Source organism: Pseudophryne corroboree, chromosome 11 (genome assembly GCF_028390025.1).
Source record: "Pseudophryne corroboree isolate aPseCor3 chromosome 11, aPseCor3.hap2, whole genome shotgun sequence".
NCBI lineage: Eukaryota > Metazoa > Chordata > Amphibia > Anura > Myobatrachidae > Pseudophryne > Pseudophryne corroboree.
In genome coordinates, this window is record NC_086454.1 from 135,173,628 (window position 1) to 135,195,060 (window position 21,433).

The 21,433-nt window shown below is 46.4% G+C and overlaps 1 protein-coding gene across 2 annotated transcripts in view; it reads left to right on the forward strand.

Moving 5' to 3' along the window:
- ATG2A (autophagy related 2A) overlaps positions 1-21,433 on the forward strand; it is a 336,387-nt gene that overhangs the window by 19,942 nt on the left and 295,012 nt on the right. For both annotated transcript variants that reach the window (XM_063944836.1, XM_063944835.1), the window contains exons 2-5: positions 12,808-12,970; positions 17,340-17,492; positions 17,681-17,783; positions 17,941-18,109. In XM_063944836.1, the coding sequence (XP_063800906.1) occupies positions 12,808-12,970; positions 17,340-17,492; positions 17,681-17,783; positions 17,941-18,109 (588 nt within the window). The remainder of the gene's footprint in view (positions 1-12,807; positions 12,971-17,339; positions 17,493-17,680; positions 17,784-17,940; positions 18,110-21,433) is intronic.

Consider the following 21,433-nt stretch of genomic DNA (forward strand, 5'->3'; position numbering starts at 1 on the left):
ACACTACCAGTGCCCTGTGGCTCCTGCCATCCTGTAGTACCCAGGAACTGTATTTATTCTTTGCTGACTTTTACGTTTTCTTTTACTGCTGCTGTGTTGCGGAGTTGTCATAATAAACATCATTGACTTTTATCCAAGTTGTCGTGGTCACGCCTTCGGGCAGTTATTATTCATGTTACTTACATGTCCAGGGGTCTGATACAACCTCCCAGGTTCCGGTACATCTCAGCCCCTACAACTGAGGCTGCCTCCCGTCAGCTCAGGCCCTCAGTTGTGACACAATTCATTGTTTTATGTATTGGCTTGTCGCATCATCCCATTGCTGGGACAATGCCACGGACGACACAGTATAATTACAGTACGCATGTAACCATATATTAATCGTTGTATGGCAGATTGTCCAGTGTGTATAGCGATGTGATATATTGTTACATCACATCAACGCGTCGCCACATTGCTGAGGTGTTTACCAAGCCCAGTCCTTAACATCCAATCTGTTCTTCAGCAGACATGTATAGAGCCAGATTTGCCTGTGTAGGGTCACAGTGACAGAAACACTGCAGTAGACACAACACACTATGCCAGTGATGGCTAACCTTGACACTCCAGCTGTTGTTGAACTACACATCCCAGCATGCCCTGCATCAGTTTGAGCATGGCCAAATAGCAAAACTGTAGCAGGGCATGCTGGGATGTGTAGTTCAACAACAGCTGGAGTGTCAAGGTTAGCCATCACTGCACTATACACATCCTTCCTGTTTATATGACCAAGAAAACTAAACATTTTTTCTCTAACGTCCTTATTTATTATTTATTTATTTATTAACAGTTTCTTATATAGCGCAGCAAATTTCCGTTGCGCTTTACAATTTGAAATAACAATAACAAACTGGGTGATAAACAGTCATAGAGGTAGGAAGGCCCTGCTCGTAAGCTTACAATCTATAGGGAAATAGCACCTTTCCTTGTGTACATATGCCTATCTATTGCATAGAATGAGAAGACATGTGAGAGTATGTGTGGACTGTACAGAGTGGATGCAATTTGATAGGAAGGTTTAGGAAAGTTATCTGTGCGGTTCTGGAATTTTATACGCTTGCCTAAAGAGGTGAGTTTTCAGGGAACGCTTGAAGGTTTGGAGACTAGAGGAGAGTCTTATTGTGCGTGGTAGGGCATTCCACAGAGTGGGTGCAGCCCGATGAAAGTCCTGCAGTCGTGAGTGGGAGCGAGTAATGAGTGTGGGTGAGAGACGCAGGCCTTGTGAAGAGCGAAGAGGTCGGGTTGGGAGATATTTTGTGATAAGCGAAGTGATGTACGTTGGTGTAGTTTGGTTAATGGCCTTGTGTGTGAGTAAAAGTATTTTATATTGAATGCGGTAGAGTACAGGTAACCAATGGAGGGACTGACAGAGTGGATCTGCAGACGATGAACGTCTAGCGAGGAAGATAAGCCTCGCCGCTGCATTCAGAATGGATTGTAGTGGTGAGAGTCTCGTTTTGGGAAGACCAGTTAGGAGACTATTGCAATAATCAATGCGGGAGATAATGAGAGCGTGGATTAGAGTTTTAGCAGTGTCTTGTGTAAGGTATGGTCGTATTTTGGATATGTTTTTTAGATGCATGTAACATGATCTTGAGACAGATTGAATGTTGGGAACAAAGGACAGATCAGAGTCAAGGATGACACCTGGGCAGCGAGCTTGTGGGGTAGGGTAGATAGTCGAGTTTTCAACAGTGATAGAGATATCAGGTTGGTACCTACTATTGGCCGGTGGAAATATAATTAACTCTGTCTTTGAAATATTCAGTTTGAGGTGGCGAGATGTCATCCAGGATGAAATGGCAGAAAGGCATTCAGTGACATGGTCCAGTACAGATAGGGACAAGTCAGGGGAGGATAGGTAGATTTGAGTATCATCTGCGTACAGATGATACTGAAAACCAAAAGAGCTGATTAGTTTACCAAGAGATGAGGTATAGATAGAGAAAAGCAGAGGACCCAAGACTGAGCCTTGCGGTACTCCAACTGAAAGAGGTAGCGAAGAGGAGGTAGATTCAGAGAAGCGAACACTGAAGGAGCTATTAGATAGGTACGATAGGAACCAAGAAAGGGCTGTGTCTTTAAGACCTAGGGATTGTAGTGTCTGTATGAGAAGAGAGTGGTCTACAGTGTCAAATGCAGCAGATAGATCTAGAAGAATAAGTAGTGAGTAGTGGCCTTTAGACTTCGTAGTGACCAAATCATTAACCTCTTTAGTCAGTGCTGTCTCTGTGGAATGTTGGGAACGGAAGCCTGACTGAAGTGGGTCCAACAAAGTGTATGAGTTAAGAAAGTGTGTGAGTCGAGAGTAGGCAAGTCTCTCAAGTAGCTTAGAGAGACAAGGGAGCTGAGAGATAGGGCGGTAGTTTGAGAGAGCATTAGGGTCAGAATTTTGTTTTTTTAAAATGGGAGTAATCACTGCATGCTTGAAGAGTGAAGGAAAAATACCAGTAGAGAGAGAGAGATTACAGATGTTAGTTAAGGTAGGGATGAGCACCAGAGACAGAGCTTTACTTATTTGTGATGGTAAAGGATCAAGAGGAGAGGTAGTAGAGAAGCAGGATGAGAAGAGTGATGATACTTCATCTTCATTTGTGGGATCAAATGAAGAAAGAGTGCCAGAGGGTTCAGGTAAAGAACGGAGCAGGTCACTGGCTGCCGAAGAGCATACCATTTCATCTCGGATCTTATCAATCTTCTCCTTGAAGTAGGAAGCAAGATCCTATGCCTTGATAGTGGCGGGTGGGGTAGGTGTGGGAGGATTCAGAAGTGATTTAAATGTATTAAAGAGTCGTTTGGGGTTAGAGGCTTGAGCAGAGATAAGAGTTTGGAAATATGTTTGTTTGGCAGTGTCCAGGGCATTTTTATAAGAATGGTAGACAGTCTTATATGTGAGGAAGTCACTTGAAATCCGAGATTTACGCCACTGACGTTCAAGTTTTCGTGTGAGGTTTTTGTAGTTGTCTTATTAATTTGGAGTGCCATGGTTGACATCTAGGCCTACGTGGAGTGTGATGGGTAGCTGGAGCCACTTCATCTAGAGTCTCATTAAGGTGTGATACAGCCATCTCAGGAGAGGTGAATGCAGAAATAGGTGAAAGCAGTTGTTGGAGTGAAGTGGAAAGTTCTTGAAGATTAATTGTATTAATATTTCTGCGGGTTTGAGGAAGATTGGAGGACTTCAGCAACACAGGGTTTGAATTAACAGAGGAGAGCATGCAGGTGATAAGGTTGTGATCTGAGAGGGGGGAAAGGAGTGTTAATGAGTTCAGAGATGGAGCATAGTCTGGTGAATACTAGATCAAGGCAGTGGCCCGCCTGATGAGTAAAGGAGTCAGTCCATTGGGAGAGGCCAAGAGAGGAGGTTAGAGAGAGTAGTTTGGAGGCGTGCGCAGCAGATTTTGGACAATCAATAGCAATATTGAAATCACCCATGATAATGGTGGAGATGTCAGAGGATAGGAAGTGAGGGAGCCAGGCAGAAAAATCTTCCAAAAATTGTTTTGGATGCCCAGGTGGGCGGTAGATAGCTGCAACACGCAGAGAGAAAGGAGAGTAAACCCTAATGGAATGTACTTCAAATGATGTAAATGTGAGTGATGGAACCTGTGGTAGAACAGTGTATGCAAAAGATTGGGAAAGTAAAAGTCCAACTCCTCCTTTATGGTTATTGGGTCTGGAGGTGTGTGTAAAGTGGAGACCACCATGTGCCAGTGCTGCAGGGGAGGCTGTGTCAGATTGTGTAAGCCAGGTTTCTGTTATAGCCAGCAGATTGATGTTGTTGGATATGAAGAGGTCATGGATGGATGTTAATTTGTTACAAACAGAGCATGCATTCCATAAGGCACATTTTGGTGATCTGGGGGGTGATGGAAGACATGTGATGTTTGAGGTTAGCTGGATTTCTATGTCCTTGAGGATGCTGGGACTCCGTAAGGACCATGGGGAATAGACGGGCTCCGCAGGAGATAGGGCACTTTAAGAAAGCTTTGGACTCTGGGTGTGCACTGGCTCCTCCCTCTATGCCCCTCCTCCAGACCTCAGTTTTACACTGTGCCCAGAGCAAGATGGGTGCACTGCAGAGAGCTCTCCTGAGTTCTCTGCCTAGAAGCATTTTTGTTTGGATTTTTTTCTACTTTTTTACAGGGAGCACTGCTGGCAACAGGCTCCCTGCATCGACTGAGGAGAGAGGGGCAGACCTTCTTGTCTAAGATAGGCTCTGCTTCCTCGGCTACTGGACACCAATAGCTCCAGAGGGGGTGAACACAGGTTCTTACTGGGCGTCCACCCCCAGAGCCGCGCCACCGTTCTCCTCACAGAGCCAGAAGAACTGAAGTCAGAAGACGTCAGGCGGCAGAAGCCTTCAGCTTCACTGAGGTAACGCACAGCACTGCAGCTGTGCGTCATTGCTCCCATACACCTCACATACTCCGGTCACTGTAAGGGTGCAGGGCGCAGGAAGGGGGGGGGGGGGGGCGGCGGCGCCCTGGGCAGCAATACAACACCTCTATTATGGCAAAAGACAATATACATGTACAGGTGGGCACTGTACATGTATATAAAAGTGCCCCTGCCATATTTTACTAAGTTTGAGCGGGACAGAAGCCCGCCGCCGAGGGGGCGGGGCTTCTCCCTCAGCACTCACCAGCGCCATTTTCTCTCCACAGCACCGCTGAGAGGAAGCTCCCCGGAATCTCCCCTGCTTACACACGGTGAAGGGGTGTTTAAAAGAGGGGGGGGGGCACATAATTGGCGGATAACATATTATACAGCGCGGCTGGGGGAAAAACATTTTGTGTTGGTCTCCAGGGTCATTGCGCTGGGGTGTGTGCTGGCATACTCTCTCTCTGTCTCTCCAAAGGGCCTTGAAGGGGATACTGTCTTCAGAAAAGAGGTTCCCTGTGTGTGTGAAGTGTGTCGGTACGCGTGTGTCGACATGTTTGACGAGGAAGGCTCGCTTAATGTGGAGGGGGAGTGCTTGAATGTCATGTTGCCGTCGGCAACACCGACACTGGAATGGGTGGATATGCTGAATGTCTTGAATGCAAATGTCAATCTATTGCATAAAAGGTTAGACAAGGCTGAAGCTAGGGATCAGTCAGGTAGCCAGTCCATGCCTGTCCCTGTGGCGCCAGGCCCTTCGGGGTCTCAGAAGCGCACCATATCCCAGATCGATGACACGGATACCGACACAGATACTGACTCTAGTGTCGACTATGAAGATGCAAAATTACAGCCGAGGGTGGCAAAAGGTATTCGGTACATGATTATTGCCATTAAAGAGGTTTTGCATATTACTGAGGAACCCCCTGTCCCTGACACGAGGGTTCACATGTATAAAGGGAAAAAGCTTGAGGTCACCTTTCCGTCCTCATTTGAACTGAGTGAATTGTGCGAAAAGGCTTGGGAATCTCCGGATAGGAGACCACAAGTTCCCAAAAGGATTCTTATGGCGTATCCTTTTCCACAAACGGATAGGATACAATGGGAATCTTCGCCTAAAGTAGACAAGGCGCTGACACGCTTGTCCAAAAAGGTGGCACTGCCTTCTCAGGATACGGCTTCCCTCAAGGATCCTGCTGATCGCAGGCAGGAAATTACCATGAAGCACATTTACACTCATTCAGGTACTATTGTTAGACCGGCTATGGCGTCGGCCGGGGTTTGTAGTGCGGTTGTGGCATGGGCAGATTCCTTATCTACGGAGATTGACACCTTAGATAGGGATGCCATTCAAATGATCATAGAGCATATCAGAGATGCTGCCTGGTATATGAGAGATGCTCAGAGAGACATTTGTTTATTAAGCTCCAGAATAAATGCTATGTCTATTTCTGCTTGGCGGCTCTTGTGGACCCGACAGTGGACGGGAGACGCCGATTCAAAGCGGCATATGGAGTCCTTGCCTTACAAAGGGGAGGAGTTGTTTGGAGACGGCCTCTCGGACCTTGTCTCTACTGCTACGGTTGGTAAGTCGAATTTCTTACCTTATGTCCCCCCGCAGCATACAAAAAAGGCACCTCATTATCAAATGCAGTCCTTTTGTTCCAATAAAAACAAAAAGGTACGGGGATCGTCTTTTGTTGCCAGAGGGAAAGGCAGGGGAAAGAAGCTGCACACAGCTAGTTCCTAAGAGCAGAAGTCCTCCCCTGCGTCTGCAAAGTCCACCGCATGACGCTGGGGCTTCCCGGGGGGAGGCAGATCTAGTGGGGGCTCGTCTTCGGTTTTTCAGCCACGTCTGGGTTTACTTGCAGGTGGATCCCTGGGCATTAGAGATTGTTTCTCAAGGATACTGGCTGGAATTCAAAGACATGCCTCCTCGCCGGTTTTTCAAATCGGCTCTGCCGGCTTCCCCGTCAGAGAGGGAGCTAGTGTTGGCAGCAATCCAAAAATTGTATATTCAATAGGTGATTGTCACAGTTCCTCATCTCCAGCAAGGAGAGGAATATTACTCAACCCTGTTTGTGGTCCCGAAACCGGACGGTTCGGTCAGACCCATTTTAAACCTAAAATCCCTGAACCTGTACTTGAAGAGGTTCAAGATCAAAATGGAATCACTCAGGGCGGTCATCGCCAGCCTGGAGAAAAAGGTTTTTCTTCCGGTCGAAAAGGTTCAGGAGCTCATAGCCCTGGTCAGGAACCTATTAAAACCAAAACAGGTTTCAGTGCATCATTGCACGTGGGTCCTGGGGAAGATGGTGGCTTTATACGAGGCCATCCCTTTCGGCAGGTTCCATGCGAGGACTTTTCAATGGGACCTCTTGGACAAGTGGTCCGGGTCCCATTTACAAATGCATCGAAGGATCACCCTGGGTATCTTTCCTGTGGTGGCTGCACAGTGCTCACCTACTAGAGGGTCGCAGGTTCGGCATTCAGGACTGGGTCCTGGTGACCACGGACGCAAGCCTCCGAGGCTGGGGAGCAGTCACACTGGGAAGAAATTTCCAAGGTCTCTGGTCAAATCTAGAGACTTGTCTCCACATCAACGTCCTGGAGTTGAGGGCCATATACAACGCCCTGCGTCAAGCGGAGGAATTGCTTCGGGAAAAAACGGTTCTGATTCAGTCAGACAATGTCACGGCAGTGGCTCATATAAACCGCCAAGGCGGAACGAGGAGCAGAGTGGCCATGGCAGAATCGACCAGGATTCTACGCTGGGTGGAAGGCCATGTAAGCGCGCTATCAGCAGTGTTCATCCCAGGGGTGGACAACTGGGAGGCGGACTTCCTCAGCAGGCACGACCTGCATCCGGGAGAGTGGGGACTTCATCAAGAAGTCTTCGCACAGATCACGGGTCGGTGGGGACTGCCTCAAATAGACATGATGGCATCCCTTCTCAACAAAAAGCTAAAGCGGTATTGCGCCAGGTCAAGGGACCCTCAGGCGCTAGCGGTAGACGCTCTGGTGACACCTTGGGTGTTCAGATCGGTCTATGTGTTTCCTCCTCTTCCTCTCATACCCAAAGTGTTGAGAATAATAAGAATAAGCAGGGTCAAAACAATCCTCATTGTTCCAGATTGGCCACGGAGGACTTGGTATCCGGAGCTGCAAGAGTTGCTCACAGAAGATCCATGGCCTCTTCCTCTAAGGCAGGACCTGCTGCGGCAGGGGCCCTGTCTGTTCCAAGACTTACCGCGGCTGCGTTTGACGGCATGGCGGTTGAATGCCGGATCCTAGCGGAAAAAGGGATTCCGGAGGAGGTTATTCCTACCCTGATCAAGGCTAGGAAAGACGTGACGTTAAAACATTTTCACCGTATATGGCGAAAATATGTTTCTTGGTGTGAGGCCAGGGCAGCTCCTACGGAGGAGTTCCATTTGGGCCGTCTACTTCACTTCCTTCAAACAGGAGTGACTTTGGGCCTAAAATTAGGGTCCATAAAGGTCCAAATTTCGGCCTTATCCATTTTCTTTCAAAGAGACTTAGCCTCTCTTCCTGAAGTACAGACTTTTGTGAAGGGTGTGCTGCATATTCAGCCTCCCTTTGTGCCTCCGGTGGCGCCTTGGGATCTTAACGTGGTGTTACGTTTCCTCAAGTCACCTTGGTTTGAACCACTCAAAACTGTGGAGTTGAAATACCTCACGTGCAAAGTGGTCATGTTGTTGGCATTGGCTTCGGCAAGACGTGTTTCAGAATTGGCGGCTTTATCACATAAAAGCCCATACTTGGTTTTTCACGTGGATAGGGCAGAGTTGAGGACTCGTCCTCACTTTCTGCCAAAAGTGGTCTCATCTTTTCATGTGAACCAACCTATTGTCGTGCCTGTGGCTGCACGGGACTTGGAGGATTCTGAGTCCCTGGATGTGGTCAGGGCTTTGAAGATTTACGTGACCACAACGGCTAGAATCAGGAAGACTGAAGCTCTGTTTGTTCTGTATGCGGCCACAAGGTTGGCGCTCCTGCTTCAAAGCAGACTATTGCTCGCTGGATCTGTAATACAATTCAGCAGGCGCATTCTATGGCAGGTTTGCCATTGCCTAAATCGGTTATGGCCCATTCCACTAGGAAAGTGGGCTCTTCTTGGGCGGCTGCCCGAGGGGTCTCGGCATTGCAATTGTGTGAGCTGCTACTTGGTCGGGTTCAAACACCTTTGCAAAGTTCTACAAGTTTGATACCCTGGCAGAGGAGGACCTCATGTTTGCTCAATTGGTGCTGCGGAGTCATCCGCACTCTCCCGCCCGTTTGGGAGCTTTGGTATAATCCCCATGGTCCTTACGGAGTCCCCAGCATCCTCAAGGACGTTAGAGAAAATAAGATTTTACTTACCGGTAAATCTATTTCTCGTAGTCCGTAGTGCGGACTTCTTCTGCAAGACTTGTATATAGTTGTTGCTTACATAAGGGTTATGTTATAGTTTATCGGTTTAACCGAGGCTATGTTTTTCATACTGTTGACTGGGTAGTGTCTCACAAGTTATACGGTGTGATTGGTGTGGCTGGTATGGATCTCGCCCTTAGATTTACAAAAATCCTTCCTCGTACTGTCCATCTCCTCCCGGCACAGTTTCCCTAACTGAGGTCTGGAGGAGGGGCATAGAGGGAGGAGCCAGTGCACACCCAGAGTCCAAAGCTTTCTTAAAGTGCCCTATCTCCTGCGGAGCCCGTCTGTTCCCCATGGTCCTTACGGAGTCCCAGCATCCTCTACGGACTACGAGAAATAGATTTACCGGTAAGTAAAATCTTATTATTTAAGCTAAAGGCAACTTTGAAAAATATAAATTCGTAATCTAGTGATCGTCTATTAAAGAATCTTGTATTGTAAATGTGCCATTTGACCACAATCAACCATTACATTTTATTTTGTTTTTTACATTTTTTTTTTAAATTATGCAATTATTGTGATAGATTTTATTAAAATGTGTATGACTCTACAAGTTGCAGTAGTGGGAGGATGTTTGGTTAACCTTACCTTTTAGCAAATATATTAAGCATAGTACCGTATCTTGTTAAATGTCATGGGTGATTCCAAGAAACAGTAGTCATTTGCTTCTGGAAGGAAGGCTTGAATATAGTCCAGGAAATCCTCAGCTGTCACTCTGAAACACTATTCAATTACTGATGTTCTTTGTGACTGGTTAGGGTGGCCAAATGCCCTAGCATCCATCCAGGTTACTAAACTATAGTCAGCATTTGCTATTCTCATGACCTTTATGTTATCCTCTTTGTTACAAGGTAATAGAGAAAATGAGAACTCCAGTGCGCAATTAAGACCAGAGATGCAGCCCAAATGAGTATAACAAAAGTGTACATCCAAGACACGGAGATCAAATGGTATAGAAACAGTGTTACACACACATGTGGCGCTCAAAGGACAAATTATTCCACCATATGTCAGAAATAATACTGAGACGATAATCACCCTAGATATTCCAGATGATAATGGTCCACCGTTTCTGTAATAGACCTAAAAGATAGTGACCACCTCCACACAATAGTTATTGGCAGTTGGACACAAAGACAAAAAGAAAATATATAGAGCAGTGATCCTTTTTCAATTATTGGATTTAATCAACTGATGCACTTACAAACACACAAATATATGTCAGCATTTCACAGATGATTCCACTGGTACAAGATGATGGCTTTCAGGTGAATCTTAGCATGAAGAATGCTTAAATCTGTAAGACAGAATGTGCTTGCCTCCACATAGTGTATATAGGAGCGCAAGTAAAAAATATATGGTGCAGTAGTCTTTGTAAAAAAAACACAAATTTAATACAAGATGCACTTACAAACGTGAAAGATTCAAAAGCATGGTACAACAATCCAAAAGAAGGCACAGCAGCTCAGCAAACAGCACACAAACCCACGGGTCCCAAAAGGAGATCTCTGGATCCGAATGCAGGAGATCAAAAAGACCCTCAGAGCGGTTGCCGTGGAGCTGCCAGGTTCCCTTGTGGGCAGAAGTTTGGAAGAACAAGCACTTAATTAAGTGTTTTTTTACAAAGACTACTGCACCATATATTTTTTACTTGCGCTCCTATATACACTATGTGGAGGCAAGCACATTCTGTCTTACAGATTTAAGCATTCTTCATGCTAAGATTCACCTGAAAGCCATCATCTTGTACCAGTGGAATCATCTGTGAAATGCTGACATATATTCGTGTGTTTATAAGTGCATCAGTTGATTAAATCCAATAATTGACAAAGGATCACTGCACTATATATTTTCTTTTTGTCTTTGTGTCCAACCGCCATTATCTATTGTGTGGAGGTGGTCACTATCTTTTAGGTCTATTACAGAAACGGTGGACCATTATCATCTGGAATATCTAGGGTGATTATCGTCTCAGTATTATTTCTGACATATGGTGGAATAATTTGTCCTTTGAGCTCCACATGTGTGTGTAACACTTTTTCTATACCATCCTCTTTGTTACATTACATTTCTGCTTGTGTTCATATTGTCGCATTAATAAATGCTTTGTATTATGGTTTGGAGGAGCCATATTGATAGGCCAGTGGTTCTCAAACTCGGTCCTCAGGACCCCACACAGTGCATGTTTTGCAGGTAACCCAGCAGGTGCACAGGTGTATTAATTACTCGATGACACATTTTAAAAGGTCCACAGGTGGAGCTAATTATGTCACTTGTGATTCTGTGAGGAGACCTGCAAAACATGCACTGTGTGGGGTCCTGAGAACCGAGTTTGAGAACCTGTGTGATAGGCAACATTAAATATTCATATGTAGACTGTCAATAGAATATACTGTACTTAAACTGTCTAGTCTCTGCTTGCAGATCGAATTTGGTGGAGATTAGTTGGATAATAAAGATTGGATTGCAAATCGCGTTCCAACCGGAATTATTGCGATTGCCCCGTGGGCGCATGCACAACGCCAATTCTGCGCATGCACCTGCACTTTCTGCGGGGGGCCGCAGAAAATGCGATCGCCTCTACCTGTCAATCAGGCAGAGGCGGGCGGGGTGGGGCGTTTCCAGGGTAGAGACAGAACGTTGCGCGGGCCGAGGCGGCCAAATGGCAGGCGCTGCGGCACGAGTGGGGGCGTGGCAGGGGTGTGATTGCGGCAGGGGCGTGACGTCACATGCAGCCGCCGCGATTGGGAACATGGTGCCGGGCCTCCTGCAGGCGCAGGTAAGCTGCGCCGGCAGGAGGCATCCCTAATTCCTGCGATGAAGCAGAAATTGCAATGTGATCACAATTTCTGCTTTATCAAGGGGGGGAGGCAGCTGTCAGCCTGCTGGGCAGCCCTGCCCTGCGATGGGCGGCCCCCAGCATGCGATCCAAAGGATTGCAAATTCTGCTAATTAGCAGAATTTGCAATCCTTACTGAATTAGGCCCTAAATTCAGAGCAGTGTGCCACGATGTCCAGCTGTGCACGTCATCGACATTGCAAGTTTTCCCTCATATTTCTATGAGAAAACTTGTGATGTCCATTGCATTAAAGTGCATTTCTCCTAATGCATTCTTATTTAAAAGAAGTTGGTATTTTCTCCTTGAATATTTTATCATATATAATACACATGTGAGAAGTTGATGTGCGATCAAAAAAGATAATGGGCGGGATGTAATGCCTCCCGAGTTTGGCGCCTGTGCGGTATGCCGGCCAAACGCGGACATTTTTTTTAAAGGGTTAATCACTTACAAGGCAAAATCATGCCTTGTAAGTGATTGCCCCTTTAAAAAAAAAAGTCAGAGTTTGTCTGGATTCCTGCACAGCCGCCAAAGTTAGGCGGAATTACATCCCACCCAATATGAAGTTCCATATAGCCAGTGAACCAGTAGAGTGTCTGCATCCTAGTGAAAACTCCTCGTATGCTTTACTTGTTTAGCATAGATTCTGACAGTTATTTAGGTGTAGCTTTTATTATTTATATTATTTATTATATGGCCAATTTAAAGTAGGAGATGAAAATCTGTTTAAATAGGTCATTTGTTTTAACTTCGGTATAAGTAACAGAACTGGTTTAAGGTGCAGGTATCTCGTCATGGACATTCATCATTACCTGTATTACACATGTCACAGCTATTAGGTGGCAGGCCCACATACATACTTCTCCAATGAGGAGACTTAAAACTGGGAGTACTCTTATCATAGAGCTGACATTGTATATAGAGCGGTGTATGTTTATTCATAGCAAATGTCAATGTGCCATTTGTTATTTTTCTATCCTGTTCACCTTGTTTAATTCTCCTCTCAATACCGTCCTCTCTGCTGTATATAATAGCGCATTAATTTCACAACCTTCTACTCTTCTAATTCTTCACTGTCTGTCTCTGTTTTGTCTCTGATCCCAATCAGGCTGTGAATGACCTCTTGGACTCAGCAGGGGCTCCACTGGAGATTATCGATGGCTTTATTGGCAGTATCTCGGTTACCATCCCTTGGTCAGCACTTGTCACAGAAAACTGTACTCTGGAGGTGTCAGAACTCCAGGTGACTTGTCGACCCAAGTATAGGGCCGGTAAGTACCAAGTATTCTTCCTGTCTGCAATACGCAGGAATCGTCTGCGCTCATGATGCATCAGCAAAAGCATATTAACGGAGATGTTCACTCAAATATTATCTTATATTAACCACTTTCACCTAACGTAACAGAATGACAATGCTTCCGATAATAAATGTCCCACTGCCAGTGGGAGATAGACTCCATACTGGATGATCATTAACTGCAAATACTCTAGCTGCTACTTGCAGTTTTTTACTTAGCCTTTATTTTTAAATCATCATTTTATGTAGTGTTGTATGTTGAGGAGATGATAACATAAATAAATAACATATGGTAATGAGCAGGTAAAAGCTGATTGATTTACCTTTCTAATATACTGTAACAGACGCTGAAAATGTGCTACAATGGATTGCAAAGGTCTGGAGAATGGGCTGAGTCTTAAAATACATGTAGATTGATGTTACTATTATGCAGTGCAAATGGAAACAAAAGCAATAATATAAAAATAAATATAGTTAGATGAGTCAACATTAAATAAATGTTAAGATTAAAGTAGCATTGCTAAAAACATTCACTATAAAACATGGACAATAAGTAGAAATGGCCTATTAAGAATATCAGCTGCCTTATATGGGAGTAGTGCTGTGTAATAATGAGGTATTATTGAATAATCCTTGGCTGAATCAGACTGGGATGAATGTTATCAAAGAATGAATGTTTCTAAGGATGTCGTCTGTGACTTATACTGGACTTAAACTGGACGGAAACTGAAATGAAACGACAAACAAATGCAAAACATCCTTCAAAACCAACACTACTTGGACTGCATCCCAACTACAAATGTATGTTCACTTCTAATATTATCCAGTCCTCACTGGCTCAGGAAACTATACAATCACTTTCTGCAAAGAAAAAAACCCCCCAAAAAACAAACACCTGTAATGCAATTTTAATCGGACCCTACAAATTCCTGAAAAAATAATTTTGCACCAAGAAGTATAGTTAATAAAGGAACACTGACTTGCTGTTTGCTAACACTGTGTAATTTTCCATCTTATATCAGCAAAACATTTGCCTTACTGTTAACCTGTAGACATTAAGCACATTTTAATACTTGCAAATCGTCTTTTTATTTCTACAGCTCCACTGCTCTCTCATTCAGCCACCACTCCTCCTCCTATTCTCATTTTACTACCACTATTTACCCCATCCACACTATGGACAGGTTGGCAACATCCCCCATTAATCCTTGTTTTCCTAACCCTTTATTCTGTCCCCTGGTACCACCTCTATCCTTCTCTCCCAGTCTCCTACATCTCATCCTTTCTCCTCTCCTCTGTCTCCCATCCTCCCCTCTGCCTCCCTTCCCCTCCTCTTCTTTTTCCCATTTGCAATCTACTTCTGCCCCCTCACCGCTCTCTACCCCACTACTCAACCCTGCTCTCTCCCTCCTCTGCCTGTCACCTCACCTCTACTCCACAACTATCATTCTACACTCCCTCCATGCCTCTCTTCTCCAGTCTCCCTTCCTAGCCAAGGACCCAGCACCATCATTACACCTACTATATCCCTTCCTTCCAAATGAATCTTACGTCAACGCTCCAGCAACCCTGATAATCTCATTCACATCTCTCCCACAAACTCCTACCCCCTATCCTGTGCCCACTGGAATGCCAAATTTGCAACAAACTGGCCCCTACTCATGACCTTTTTATTTCCAATTCCCTGCACCTCCTGGCCATTACAGAAACCTGGATTACTCCTAGTCTTCGAGTTGCTGTCATTTACCGTCCACCTGGCATTTCCTCCAAATTCCTTGAAAATTTTGCTTCCTGGCTACCTCAATTCCTCTCGTCTGACATTCTCTCCATTATCCTCTGTGATTTCAACATCCCTATCGATAACCCCACTAAATTACCTGCCTGTAAACTCCTTAACCTCACCTCTTCACTTGGTCTCTCCCAGTGGACCACCTCACCCTCCCATGTGAATGGGAGCTCACTAGATCTGGTTTTCATTCACCGCTGCGATATTTCTGATTTCTCCAATTCCCCTTTTCCCCTCTCTGACAACCACCTGATCTCTTTCAACTTATCTATCTCTGCTTCCCCATCTCTCCCTCGTAAGGCTACCGTCACTAAGCGTAACATTGAGGCTATTGACACCTCATCCCTATCCTCCCTGTTCGACTCGCTTCTCTCTCCTATTCTCTCTCACACATATCCTGAATAAGCCACATCCCTATACAATGCATCTCTTACTTCTGCTCTTGACTCTGTCGCTCCACAAACCACTATTTACCCTCGCAGATCAACACCTCAACCCTGGCACAGCAAATGCACCAGATAACTTCAAAAATGCTCATGTACTGCCGAGCGACAGTGGAGGAAATCACGCTCTAAGGCAGACTTCCTCCATTTCAAATTCATGCTCTCATCCTTCAGTGCTGCCCTTTCCCTCTCTAAACAATCATACTTCAAAATTCTCATCTCTACCCGGTCTTCAAAGCCCCGACACCACTTTGCCACTGTCAACTCCCTCCTCTGCCCACCACCACCTTCTCTCCCTTCCTCATTATCTGCTCTTGACTTTGCCACTTATTTTACATTCAGGATTCACTCCATACGTCAGGACATCGCATCCCACCAGACCAGCAATCAGCCACCACCCATCCCTTGCCACCCCTCCCCTTCCCTCTCACCAACTCTGACATCTTTCTCCCATGTATCTGGTGAGGTAGTCATGGCCCTCATCCGTTCCTCCCCCCACACCACCTCCCCACTTGACCCTATCCCCTCCCACCTCCTCCACTACCTCTCTCCTTCTGCCTGTTCCCATCTTGCCCACCTTCTCAATCTCTCCCTCTCATCAGGTACTGTCCCCTCTGTCTTCAAGCATGCACTCATCTCCCCTATTCTTAAAAAGGCTACCCTTGATCCAAACACCCTTTCCAACTATCAACCCATCTCTCTCCTCCCTTTTGCCTCCAAACTCCCTGAGCGTATTGTCCATAACCGCCTCACTGCCTTTCTTTCCTCCCACTCACTGCTTGACCCATTCCAGTCTGGTTTCCGTTCTGTCCACTCCACTGAAACTGCCCTCACAAAAGTGTGCAGTGACCTCTATGCAGCCAAATCTAAGGGCCACTACTCTCTGCTTATTCTTCTTGACCTCTCTGCTGCTTTTGACATTGTGGACCCCCCTCTTCTTCTGCAAATCCTTCACTCTCTTGGTCTGCGTGATACTGCCCTCTCATGGCTTTCCTCCTACCTCTCTGATCATTCCCTCTCTGTCTCCTCTCATGACACTAACTCCCCCCACTTCCACTAACTGTTGGTGTCACCCAAGGTTCTGTTCTTGGTCCTACCCTTTTCTCTCTCTATACATCCTCTTTAGGTGAACTCATTAGTTCTTTTACCTTCCAATATCACCTCTATGCTGATGACACTGAAATCTGCCTTTCCTTCCCTGATCTCTACCCGGCTGTCCTCACTTGTACCTCCAACTGTCTCTCTGCTATCTCTCTTCCTGGATGTCCCAGCGCTTTCTTAAACTCAACATGTCCAAGACTGAGCTGATCATCTTCACACCCTCCCGCACAACCTCACCTTCCACAATCTCATTATCCATTGATGGCACGACTATCTCCTCTAGCCCCCTAGTACGCTGTCTTTGCGTAATCCTCCTCCCTCTCTTTCAGACCACACATTCAGCACCTCTCACAAACTTGTCATTTTCATCTCAAAATTTTTTTCAGGATCAGACCCTTTCTCACCCAGGATGCCACCATTATCCACTCACTGATTTATTTCCAGACTGGATTACTGTAATCTCCTCCTATCTGGCCTCCCTGACAATTACCTCTCTCCACTCCAATCTATCCTCAATGCTGCTGCCCGGTTCATCTTCCTCACCAAATGCACTACATCCACCTCCCCTCTCCTACAAGCCCTTCACTGGCTCCCCTTCCCTTTCAGAATCCAATTCAAACTTCTCACACTGACTTACAAAGCACTCACTCACTCCTCTCCCATTTACATCTCTGTCACCCCTGTCTGTCTACCCCTCCCCTTTAGAATGTCAGCTCTCACGAGTAGGGCCCTCTTCCCTCATGTGATTATCCGTTTATTACTTTAATAATCCTCAACTGCCCAAATCCTACAGTTCTCGGCCACCTTGATACTTATCTCAGTGTCATCTACTGATGTAGTTATGCTTAGTTACCCTGTACTTGTCCGATATTGTCTTCAACTGTGAGTCACTGGTTTCCGTGCTTTATATTGTTTAAAAAAGTGCAGAATTTACAGTTCAGCAAGCATAGGGAAACTGTTTTCCTTACCAACCTGCTGTCCATGTCTTCCTCACATCACTTTCATATTCCCAGCTTCAGCAGGGGCGGAATCTCATAGCTGGTCCTCATGTATGACCACCAGCATGCAGCTAGCCCAGGAGTGCCTGAAGGAGCAGGCAGAAGAGCCTTCCGAGCCCCCACAGCCCATTGAAGGATTGGAGATGTTTGCCCAAACAATAGAAACAGGTAGAATGGTTATCTAACACCTGCACTGTGTCAAACTGCAAAGAGCAGGTAGACTACACTCTCTCCCCTCTCTCTATGTCATTCTGCCCCTTAGTGCCATCACCTCACTTTGCAGTAAGATACTCTTAGATCACAATATCACTTGTTTATTCTGCTTTGTGTCACATTATGTCTTCAATCTTTTGCAGTGTTGCGGAGGATTAAGGTTACCTTCCTAGATACCATCATCAGAATTGAGAATACGCCGCCAGAGTCTGCCACAGGGACTGCTCTGGAGATACGCATCAAAAGGTCAGTTTGTGAGAAATAGATTGTTTCTATGAACTTTTAGATCTAGTTTTTTTGTTGGTTTTTTTTTTTGTATTTTTGGATCATTTTGTCTTTTGTATTTCTTTCATATGTAATCACACAATCTCTAGCTCTTAAATTCACTGTCTGTTGTCCTCAGACTAGATTATTGTGATGAGGCCGTAAGAGACACTGGTCACACTTTTCCAGTGGACATCCATCAGCCTCCAGCTTTCATCCAGAAGATCCTGCAGCTCAGTGGTGTTTCACTCCATTATGAAGAGTTCAAGAATAGGAGACACACACCTTCTCCTACTTCTGCCCCTGAGGTAACTGTACAGTAGAGGTTCAAGTGACATATCTGTAAGAGCATGTAATCAAGTCACAGAATAATATAGCTCACAATTGCAGTTACGCACTGATCTTGGTTTCTCTTACGTCCTAGAGGATGCTGGGGACTCCGTAAGGACCATGGGGTATAGACGGGCTCCGTAGGAGACATGGGCACCTAAAAAGAACGTTTCCTATGGGTGTGCACTGGCTCCTCCCTCTATGCCCCTCCTCCAGACCTCAGTTAGATTCTGTGCCCAGAGGAGAAAGGGTACACTGCAGAGAGCTCTCCTGAGTTTTCTGTAGAAAAAGAATTTTGTTAGGTTTTTTATTTTCAGGGAGTCCTGTTGGCAACAGGCTCCCTGCATCGTGGGACTGAGGGGAGAGAAGCAGACCTACTTAACTGATAGGCTCTGCTTCTTAGGCTACTGGACACCATTAGCTCCAGAGGGAGTCGGAACACAGGTCTCACCCTGGGGTTCGTTCCGGAGCCCCGCCGCCGTCCTCACAGATGCCGGAAGATAGAAGCCGGGTGAGTATGAGAAGACGGAAGACATCTCAGGCGGCAGAAGACTTCAGATCTTCGTGAGGTAAGGGCGCGCCATTGCTCCCAGACACAACACACAGAGGCAGCACTGATGGGTGCAGGGCGCAGGGGGGGCGCCCTGGGCAGCAATAATCCTCAATTTTGGGCACAATAGAGTATGATTAGGCTGCGTAGGCAGTAAATCACAGATCCCCCGCCATTTTATTACAATTGCACTGGGACCGAAGCACGCCATTGGGGGGCGGAGCTTGATCCTCAGCACTAACCAGCGCCATTTTCTCCACAGAAGCTGCATGAGAACGCTGGCTCCCTGGTCTCACCCCTGCTGAACACTTCACAGGCTGGAAAAAGAGGAGGGGGGGGCACATTGGTAACGCAGTGAGTGGGAATTTGGATAGTATATAAAAAAGCGCTATCTGGTCATTTTGTTTTTCCAGTGTTATTTGAGCGCTGGGTGTGTGCTGGCATACTCTCTCTCTGTCTCTCCAAAGGGCCTGGTTGGAGATTTGTCCCCTTATAGGTATATCCCTGTGTGTGTGGGGTGTCGGTACGTGCGTGTCGACATGTCTGAGGCGGAAGGCTTCTCCAAGGAGGAGGTGGAGCAAATGAGTGGTGTGTCCCCGTCGGTTGTGCCGACTCAGGAATGGATGGACATGTGGCATATGTTGAATGCAAGTGTGGCTTCTTTACATAAGAGGCTCGATAAGGCTGAATCAGGGGAGGCATCAGGGGGTCAATCCTCGGATTGGACCGACTCACAGGGCCCATCGGGGTCTCAAAAACGTCCCTTGGCACAAATTGTGGACACTACTACCGACATGGACTCTGATTCCAGTGTTGACTATGATGAAGTAAAATTTCACCCTAAGGTGACAAAAAGCATTCAGTGTATGATTGTGGCAATAAGGGATGTGTTGCATATTGCTGATGAACCCTCTGTTCCAGACACGAGGGTGCACATGTTTAAGGGAAAGAAACAGATTATAAATTTTCCCACATCTCATGAACTAAATGAATTCTTTGAAAAGGCTTGGGAGACTCCGGAAAAGAGAACGCAGATCCCCAAAAGAATTTATATGGCATACCCCTTCCCTAAACAGGACAGGGTGCGTTGGGAATCACCTCCCACTGTGGACAAGGCCTTAACGCGCCTGTCCAAGAAAGTGGCGCTACCGTCTCCAGACACAGCGACCCTCAAGGATCCTGCGGATCGCAGGCAGGAGACTACTTTAAAGTCTATTTATTTGCATACTGGAGCTGTGCTAAGACCGACAATTGCATCGGCATGGGTATGTAGCGCAATTTCAGCATGGACAGATGATCTAACGGCTGAATTTGGTACCATGGATAGAGATACTGGGTGTGCACTGGCTCCTCCCTCTATGTCCCTCCTCCAGACCTCAGTTTTACACTGTGCCCAGAGGATGAAGGGCGCACTGCAGGGAGCTCTCTTGAGTTCTTTGCTACATAAAGCATTTTTGTTTGGATTTTTACTTTTTCACAGGGAGCACTGCTGGCAATAGGCTCCCTGCATCGAGGGACTGAGGAGAGAGGGGCAGACCTACTTAACTGATAGGATCTGCTTCCTCGGCTACTGGACACCATTAGCTTCAGAGGGGGTGTACACAGGTTCGTCCTGGGCGTCCACCCCCGGAGCCACGCCGCCGTTCTCCTCACAGAGCCAGAAGAACAGAAGCAAGAAGATTCTCAGGCGGCAGAAGCCTTCAGCTTCACAGAGGTAACGCACAGCATTGCAGCTGTGCGTCATTGCTCCACATCACCTCACACACTCCGGTCACTGTATGGGTGCAGGGTGCAGGGGGGGGGCCCTGGGCAGCAATAATAACACCTCTTAGATGGCAAATAGGTATATACATGTACAGCTGGGCACTGTACATGTATATAATTGAGCCCCCGCCATTTTACACGATTTTGAGCGGGACAGAAGCCCCTCCGCCGAGGGGGCGGGGCTTCTCCCTCAGCACTCACCAGCGCCATTTCTCTCTCCACAGAACGCTGAGAGGAAGCTCCCCGGACTCTCCCCTGCTTACACACGGTGAAGGGAGTTTAAAAAGAGAGGGGGGGCACATAATTGGCGGATAAAGTATAATACAGTGCTGCTGGGGAAAAGCATTCTGTGTTGGTCTCCAGGTTGTTGCGCTGGGGTGTGTGCTAGCATACTCTCTCTCTGTCTCTCCAAAGGGCCTTTCAGGGGATACTGTCTTCAGAAAAAGTTTCCCTGGGTGTGTGCAGTGTGTCGGTACGTGTGTGTCGACATGTTTGATGAGGAAGGCTCGCTTAATGTGGAGGGGCAGTGCTTGAATGTCAGGTCGCCATCGGCAACACCGACACCGGAATGGGTGGATATGCTGAATGTCTTGAATGCAAATGTAAATCTCCTGCATAAAAGATTAGACAAGGCTGAAGCTAGGGATCAGTCAGGTAGCCAGTCCGTGCCTGTCTCTGTGGTGCCAGGACCTTCAGGGTCTCAAAAGCGCCCCATATCCCAGGTCGCTGACACAGATCTCGACACGGATACTGACTCTAGTGTCGACTATGAGGATGCAAAATTACAGCCGAAGGTGGCAAAAGGTATTAGGTACATGATTATTGCCATAAAAGAGGTTTTGCATATCACGGAGGAACCCCCTGTCCCTGACACGAGGGTTCACATGTATAAAGGGAAAAAGCCTGAGGTCACGTTTCCGTCCTCATTTTAGCTAAGCGAATTATGCGAAAAGGCTTGGGAATCTCCGGATAGGAGACTCCATGTTCC